Source organism: Osmia lignaria, chromosome 11 (genome assembly GCF_051020975.1).
Source record: "Osmia lignaria lignaria isolate PbOS001 chromosome 11, iyOsmLign1, whole genome shotgun sequence".
NCBI lineage: Eukaryota > Metazoa > Arthropoda > Insecta > Hymenoptera > Megachilidae > Osmia > Osmia lignaria.
Window position 1 is genome coordinate 4,983,975 of NC_135042.1, and position 8,618 is coordinate 4,992,592.

At 34.3% G+C, this 8,618-nt stretch overlaps 2 protein-coding genes and 1 non-coding gene across 6 annotated transcripts; 2 read left to right on the plus strand and 1 right to left on the minus strand.

Moving 5' to 3' along the window:
* The first annotated feature begins 12 nt into the window (after window positions 1-12).
* Window positions 13-95, plus strand: TRNAL-CAG (transfer RNA leucine (anticodon CAG)). Its single transcript has one exon. It is a non-coding gene; the product is annotated as a tRNA-Leu (tRNA).
* Window positions 96-416: 321 nt separating this feature from the next.
* LOC117603673 (BRISC complex subunit FAM175B) lies at window positions 417-2,977 on the plus strand. 2 transcript variants are annotated; one of them, XM_076690792.1, is made up of 6 exons: window positions 417-1,090; window positions 1,253-1,343; window positions 1,419-1,731; window positions 1,802-1,942; window positions 2,007-2,349; window positions 2,423-2,977. In XM_076690792.1, the coding sequence occupies exons 1-6, from the start codon at window positions 1,004-1,006 to the stop codon at window positions 2,912-2,914; spliced, it is 1,467 nt and encodes a 488-aa protein (XP_076546907.1). In that variant the 5' UTR covers window positions 417-1,003; the 3' UTR covers window positions 2,915-2,977. The 2 variants fall into 2 exon arrangements, with proteins under 2 accessions (XP_076546907.1, XP_034178929.2); XM_034323038.2 differs by having other exon boundaries at window positions 418-1,090; window positions 2,025-2,349.
* Window positions 1,843-6,561, minus strand: HPS1 (Hermansky-Pudlak syndrome 1 protein). 3 transcript variants are annotated; one of them, XM_034323028.2, is made up of 8 exons: window positions 6,464-6,561; window positions 6,119-6,401; window positions 5,674-5,939; window positions 5,135-5,601; window positions 4,436-5,063; window positions 4,181-4,325; window positions 3,997-4,110; window positions 1,843-3,929 (listed from the first exon to the last, which is right to left on the minus strand). In XM_034323028.2, exons 2-8 carry the CDS (start codon window positions 6,236-6,238, stop codon window positions 3,594-3,596), a joined length of 2,076 nt encoding a protein of 691 aa, XP_034178919.1. In that variant the 5' UTR covers window positions 6,239-6,401; window positions 6,464-6,561; the 3' UTR covers window positions 1,843-3,593. The 3 variants fall into 3 exon arrangements, with proteins under 3 accessions (XP_034178919.1, XP_034178922.1, XP_034178921.1); XM_034323031.2 differs by lacking the exon at window positions 6,464-6,561 and having other exon boundaries at window positions 1,843-3,771; window positions 3,844-3,929; window positions 6,119-6,452; XM_034323030.2 differs by lacking the exon at window positions 6,464-6,561 and having other exon boundaries at window positions 4,181-4,319; window positions 6,119-6,454.
* Window positions 6,562-8,618: the final 2,057 nt, after the last annotated feature.

Below are 8,618 nucleotides of genomic sequence, written 5' to 3' on the forward strand. Positions count from 1 at the left end.
TTAGCAAGCAATGTCAGGATGGCCGAGCGGTCTAAGGCGCTGCGTTCAGGTCGCAGTCCACTCTGTGGGCGTGGGTTCGAATCCCACTTCTGACAAATATTATCTTTTGGTATCCTGTATAATTGTTAAAATATTAATAACAGTATGTTGATATTTTGTTTACTTCTGACAAAATATCTTGGTAATAAAAAGTTGAATCAATATTGAGATTTTTATGGACACATTATCATACTAACTCTTTGCGCAAAAATATGTTTGTAGGAAATTAATATCAATTATTTATATATGTATACAATTGGTAACATGTAAATATGTTGTTAAACAATTGAGACAAATTATTAATAGGATACGTATTGAACATTTTTTACATTGAAATACTGATTTTCTCGTTTCCTGTTAGAGATATCATTTTCTGCTGTTTCCGGTTACGTACAAATAGCATCTGCATGATGCAGTTATGTACACGCATTAATTTTTTAATCTACAATGTGTTACATAAGAATTAAAAAATTGTAATTGATAAAAAAGGTCAAATGCTTTCTAATTTCTTCACAAAAGAACTCGGTGGCAACAAGAAGACAAGTGAAACGCGTATAATTTAAGCTTTACAGTTTTTACCCGTTTCGCGGATGTTTTATTGCGATCAATTTAATTGATTCTTCATTCCGATCGAAACATATTCTCTTAATTTTAATTCTAGCATCGTATTTTTTTAATATTAGTATTTAAATAAAGCGACAGGACTCTTTGTGATAATTGCAAGTTATTTTAAGGAGTTAATAGTAAAGTGGAAACAAAGAAAAATATATCACGAAATTATTTTAATCCAACGTTTAAATTAACAATCGCAAAAGTTAGACATAGTTACAAACGTTTAATAAATATCAAAATAAACGAACAATGTAAAATATTATCGTTAATGCACAGGTAAACCGTTAACATTTGACATAACAATCAGAAAGTAGAAAGGAAATTACGAAGTGAATAACAGTAAATTGTCAACATGGCGGATGCTGATTTTATCATTACAATTTCGGGCGCCGCTCTTTCCTTATTGTTTTACGAAAATGTTCGTAACTGTGGAGATCAGGTAAAGAACAGTTCCTCTATTTTTAGTTATTCGTTATAATGCTTTTTATTTTAGCGCTACAATTTGCTTGAGATAAGAAGTATGCCGTCTTAACCTCTAAAAAAACCTAACCTAATAAACAAAGAATTGGTAAACATTAAAACATTAATTCTCATGTTCCAGATGGGATTCTTATTGGGAGAAACTCTTGAATTTGTAGTGAAAACATATACAGATGCGGACAATCAGATAGAAACAGTGAAGATACAGAATAGTAAATATACACAATTGTAATTTCTCCTGGTAACAGGAAAGTTTCAGTTCTGCAATAATATTTTTACATTTTTAGATATTGAAACTGTTGTAACTTGCCCATTGCCAGATCTTTTACATGATTCTATTGGTAGAATTAATAAAGAAAATTTAAAGGATTTCTTACGTGATAAAAGTAAACAAGTAATTGGTTGGTTTCGCTTTAGGCGAAATACAGGATTGACACCAACTATGAGAGACAGAATATTACATAAAGAATTTGCAACACACTTTTCTAATGGCAATTGTGCCAAAGAAAGGTTCTTTGTTACTTGTTTATTAAACTCTACAACAAGTGATGAAAGGGGCACACATAAATTTAAACATGTATTTTTAAGACGTACAAGAGAGTAAGTATTTAAATTGTACTTGTTTATCTATACATTTCTTGTACAATTTAAAATAATTTTCTTTTCATAGGATATTTGAACCAGTTCCTTTAAGGATAAATAATCTAGAAAATAATTCATTTCTTCAGGAAGGTTCAGATTATAAACCTCCTCCTACTAAAAGGTCATCTGATTTACCAGATGTATTTACCAACCTTATAGAGCCTTTAAAGTAAGTTTTAACACATGGGTATATGGTTTATAGTTACTTTTAATTTGTTATCCTTGGTATTTAGTTGGAATTGTGTTCTTAGTTTAAATTTGACAAGGACATCTGATTTGGAATCTGCTATTACTATACAAGAAGCAGCTGAAAAGTATTTGAATCAACTAATACCAGAATTATGCAAATCTGATCTTGAAGTGGCAGAGTTAGAAAGACAAGTTAAAGAATTCAAATTTCATAAAAGGTCAAAAGTGAATGGTAATTCAAACAGTGTGGCTCCTGAGATTAAGACAGCTATTCTTCGTACCACCGAAGAAGGGAAAAAGTCAGAGCAATCCTCTCCATTAAGAAAACAACTTTCAGATGAAGTCTGTGATGATAGTCCAACATTTAAAAACCATTCTACTGCAGCTGTAAGTACAATATGTTGTTTACACTAATATGTTCTTTATAAATTACTTACATGTTATTTTTCTCTTTTACCAGAGTCAGGCAAATACTATTAACAAACCAAAAAATGCAGTAATATATACTGAGAAAAGTATAAATCAAGAGAAAGCAAAGACAAATATACAGGCAGTAGAAAGTCCTAATCAAAAACCATCCTTTGTAAATTCCAATTCAGAAATGAAAGTCAATGTCACAGAAACTATGTCAAATAAACCCAGGCGCTTCAATATACAGTCAGAAATCGTAAAAGAATCGATCTGCAAAAATGAAACGAGTATGATTGGTGTTGGACGTGGTAGAAACATACCGTTTCATGAAGTTGCAGAACCAAAGAAAGCTAGAAGGACTAGAGGTCCGGTTCCTACACAAAGCAATAATGAAAGGACTTCGCACAGTCAAGTGGCACGACAAGAATCGTCTGAAGCGAATTGTGTACAAAATGTTCCTTTTCGACCAGCTTATAATGAAATTGCAAAGAAAAAACAAGTAAATAATACACGCAAATCAGATTCATCGGATAATCATTAAATAAAAGAGAATTCCGGTTATCTTTAATTTACTTTAAAAGCTTCATAACAGTATACTTAAAAATGTAGCGCATTCGTGCAAAAAAAAAGAAGATGATGAAGGTTTAAGAGCGCTTACACTAGAGTTGTACGCATTGTAAATATTTATACATACAAATACATATATTTTAAAATATAAATAAACTGACCGTGTCTGATATATGTTAGACTGGTCTGTTTTTGTTTTTAAATATTGCGAAGATGTCGAGGAAAAAATGCTATCGTGCCGTGTTCATAGTATCGAATATTGTGCATTATAAAGTGGAGAGGCATTACAGACTGAAGTACTGAATAGTTTTTAATGCGTATGTAAAATGCTCTTAAATATTTACAGTGCTCTATATTTCTAAGTTAACTATGTTCCCTTTAAGCTCGGAGAGAAATATACAGAATATGTTATTCTTTGATGTAAATTTTGTTAAATTGTGCCATTACAGTTTTAAGTATTTAACGTATAAAATAAATATAAACGTTTTGCATTATGATTTTTTATAAATATCACGTTAATACATGTATTAAGTATTTGTAAATAATTAAAAATCTCATCATTTTTTTTTTTTTTTTTATAACTAATGTTAAATATTTCGATTAGCACAGAACTTCGATTTTTATCTGTACATAAATACTTAAAAGGAATGTTCTTAAAGTATGTCAGCAGGGTCATTTGGAACTCCTGTGACCTCCCATATCGTGGCCGCAAGTCTTCTTGAATGTTCCAAAATACACGATGATGTTGCCAATCCAAGATGAACACAATAAAGCTCGTATATCCTGATTTTATTCGCCGACAATTTGGGAAAACATATCTCGGCTAATTTTCTACAAAAATAACCAAAGTACGTTAACACTTGCAACAGAAAAAACCAAATATTATATGTTAACAATACGAACCTATAATAATCACCGCAAAATATACCTGGTACTGGAAAGTTTTTCATTATGTGATTTAAATAAACCTTACATTTTAATGGTGATCCCTACAAAACATCTACGATAGTGATAGTGTATAGATGTATTATTGTTGCTTTAAAACTATTTACTTACAGAACTATCCTCGAACCATAGAAAGTAAGCATAATTGAACGTTGTATCTTTCCACATGACTGATAAATGTCCTTCTTCTAAATGCATTCTACTTTGTTTAACCATGTTCCATATCTGTAATAATAATAATTCTTAATTAGATTATGGTACTCGTGTATAATTTATTCAATTTTTTATAAATTACCTTCTTTGTTGTAAGTGCAAGAGTTTCAGGATTTGTGAAGTCTAAAGTTGGAGCAGTCAATCTGTGGGTAGTTCTATCTATGTAAATAAAGTGCACAAGGCCCGGAAATTCTTCTAGATATTTGTTGATAGTTAGGGAAGTTCTCGTAGATTATATGGCATTAAGGAGTTATATTTTCATACGTAACTCACCATACAAAATAAAGAATATAACAAAAGTATGAAACTATAATGCTACGTAATTATGAAAGGATATGATCCAAGAGTAAAATTCTTCAATGCTTTCACTTTAAGGAAATCGCTGAAATCGTTTAACTTTTGACGGACGAGCTTTCCTACTGTTGTGAGGACGTCAACGCCTTGTTTCAAAAAGCTCTTATCAAAACATGTTAATCGATATAATTCTTTTAAATTATCCGTGAATCCAGACGTATTGGATTCAATTTGAAGAATAGACTCTGGGTCTCTGGATTTTAAAAGATCCATATATTTTTTTCGAACGAATTCCCATTTCGATTGCAGTCTTCTCTGACACATGTCGACATCGTTACTGATATTAGCTCTGTTTTTCTTAATTCCATCTAAAGCTTTTTTCATCGCTAAATCAAAATTCTCAAATGCTGGTCTCAATTCGTCGAGATCCCTTTGAAGTTGCAAACCATTTATGACATTTAAATAATGAAAACTATCGTATAATCCAGATGATGTGGCAAGATTGGTCATTTCTATTATCATGACAAGATTAATGCCATCTGCTAATTCAAAAATGTGAACTGCATTGGCAGTGGAATCATGTTCAGATCCAAGAAGAATTAAATGGCTGTATAAATCATCATCCATTAAGGAATATAGACCTTCATTGATGGAAGAGTCTCTTGATCCCCCTAAAAATAAAGTAACATATTAGTGCACAATATCAATTAAAATAAATATCCCATAATAGTAAAAAGCATACTGAATAAGTCTGTAATGTCTTCTGATGTAGGATTTGCAAGTTTTGCTCCAAAAGGTACTTGTTCATCCTTGGTTGAACTGTTGTCAGGTAAAAGTATATCAGTGCAGTCATCATTATCATTTCTCTCCATCTGTGTATTTCCTTTTCTTTTCTGATTAACTACCCAACACATGAGCATCATTAGCAATATATCGGCAGCATACAAATCACGAGCATTTTTACTGGAGTATAAACAAAGAAACTTTTGTTCCACCAATATTAAAATATGTACATTTGAAAACTCAGATTGTGCCTTTAATTTATCAGAAGCATCATGTAATACTTTTAATATTGCTACACCTAGATCAGTGTTTATTGTTAGTTGTTCTATGGCTTCTGTAAGCATACTTTGCTCGCAATTTCTTAAATGTACCCATGCATCTAATAAAGAAGAAACTAAACAGACTTTCTGTCTATTTACCTTCAATCTAAAATCAAATAGTTTCGTTATAATTGTACAGAAAAATAATTTTCGTAATTATATTTGTAATTTAACTTACATTGCAACATCTGGTCCACAAACATGCCTTACAATAGCTACACATACACCTAGTGTTCTTTTCATTAATTCAACTTCTTCCATGGATATATAAATAAAACTATATCCCATAAATTCATCAAATACCATGTTTATGCCATCATGACACTTCATTGAAGTATAAGAATTTCCAAACTGAGAAGCCATTACATGTTGGGATGTAACAATAGGTGAGAATAATTGCATTATAATGTTTGGATTGAGCTTTGAGTTTCCATCACTTGCATCCTAAACAGAATATAGATAATTATATATTATTGTATATTTCATTTATAAATTTCTCTAGTGTTTATTGGCATCATGTCACTCATGGTAAGTATGTAATTTGATTTTTCTAACATAATGTCATAAAATTACAATTTCTGTGTAATTATAATTCTATAAACATTTGACAGAAACATAAATACCTTGTTTTCCGAAATAAGTCCTTGAATTTTAGCTAGTTTTTGTATGTGATTCGCAAATTTCTTATTACATTTCGTAAAAAGTACATCATTTAAATGATCGAAGATTAAAATACCCTTCATTTTTTAAAGTAATTAAAAAATATTTTGACTACTGTACGATATTGTTGACTGATATGTATCAATAGAATGATGTTTTAATAGAGGAAATGTTCATTTTTGAACATAAAGCTATTACTTAATACACACAATACAGTTGCTCTGCCATTTCATTCCGAACGATTACCTGTAACGAAACTTGTTTAATCAGATTTGCAATAAAAAAAAGCCACTAACAAACTTAATTACCTGCCCACTCCCCAGTGACTACAGACTGGACATGCTTTTGTTTTCGAGGGGTCACCGGTGCTCCGGGGTCCCTGACACCCCGCGTGTCATAATATCGGTATACAAAGAATGTCGCCGGGGTCCCTGACACCCCGGATGCCATAATGTCGGTATGCGAAAAGTGCCACCGGGGTCCCAGACACCCCGGATGATATAATGTCGATATTCAAACAGCGCCACCGGTGCTTTGGGGTCCCTGACACCCCGCATGCCATAATGTCGGTATACAAAGAGTGACGGCGGGGTCCCTGACACCCCGGATGCTATAATATCGGTATACAAAGAGTGCCATCGATGCTCCGGGGTCCCTTACACCCCGGATGCCTAATGTCGTTATCAAAGAGACCTACATGAACCTAGCCGGAAGGAATAATAAAATATGATTATTTTTAATTTTTTTTAGTGTATTTGGTTTGTAAATCGTTTGTGAGTGATTGTGAGTCTATTTGTAAAGTTTGTGACAAATTAGTTCTTTGTACCCATAGTCTTTATGTACCCATCACTACCCCGAACAAGTGAGTTTCACGATTTGTTCGTTTTTCGTTCTTATATTTCGCTAGATCCGCTCAAACCCATCACTATTCCGAACAAGTGAGTTTGTGGATTTGTTCGTTTTCCGTTCTTATATTTCGCTAGATCCGCTCAAACCCATCACTACCCCGAACAAGTAAGTTCCACGATTTGTTCGTTTTTAGGTCTTATATTTCGCTACTTGCTTCGGGGTCCCTGAAACCCCAGATACCATAATGTCGGTATGTAAAGAGAGTCATTGGTGCTTTGGGGTCTCCGACACCCCGGATGCTATAATCTCGGTATGTAGAGTATCATTTGTGTTTTGGGGTCTCTGAAACCCCTGATACTATTATGTCGGTATGCAAAGAGAGTCATTGGTGCTTTGGGGTCTCGGACACCCCGTATGCTATAATCTCGGTATGTAGAGTATCCTTTGTGTTTTGGGGTCTCTGAAACCCCTTATACCATAATGTTGGTATGTAAAGAGAGTCATTGGTGCTTTGGGGTCTCCGAAACCCCAGATACCACAATGTCGGTATGTAAAGAGAGTCATTGGTGCTTTGGGGTCTCCGAAACCCCAGATACCACAATGTCGGTATGTAAAGAGAGTCATTGGTGCTTTGGGGTCTCCGAAACCCCAGATACCATAATGTCGGTATGCAAAGAGAGTCATTGGTGCTTCGGGGTCCCAGACGACCCGTATAATATCAGGACCGTATGAAGAGGGCACAACCAGTATAAGTTTTTTCCAGAGTTTATTTAATTTACTTCATTTATTTTTTTTTGCTTATTAAATAAGCTTATCAAAGCGGATAACATTTATGATTATATATTCTGGGTATCAGCCGAGGACTCCATTTATTTTATTTTTTCCAGTTATTTATATAATTTTATCCCTCATTATAGGCCAAGGCCATCCCAGTATCCCTTACATCCCTGCATTCCTTATATTCCTGCAAACCTTAAATACTTTTTTTTTTTTTTTTTTTTTTAACGTGGTGGAAATCTTCAGAAAGACACCTCCAGCCCCCCTGGGGAGGGGCCGGAGGTAGTGTGGGATTTTTACCCACTAAAACCACCACGGTGGCCTGCACTAGGGCGGTAGGGAGGGTCCCTTTGACCCACCGCCATGTGTCAAACTTCGCCGACATCGGGGGCCACACCCGATGCCGGCACTCCTCGGACCGCGTGCAGTGGAGACCGGGGCCCCAGCCCCGGACCCCGACGGAATTCATTTACATCCCTGCATTCTTTTCATCCCAACACTCTTTTCATCCCTACATTCTTTACATCTCTTCATCCCTTACATCCCTACATTCTTTTCATCCCTACATTCCTTACATCGCTTCATCCCTTACATCCCTGCATTCTTTTCTCTCCTACATTCCTTACATCTCTTCATCCCTTACATCCCTACATTCTTTCCATCCCAACATTCCTTACATCGCTTCATCCCTTACATCCCCACATTCTTTTCATCCCTACATTCCTTACATCGCTTCATCCCTTACATCCCTACATTCTTTTCATCCCTACATTCCTTACATCGCTTCATCCCTTACATCCCTGCATTCTTTTCATCCCTACATTCCTTACCCCTCTT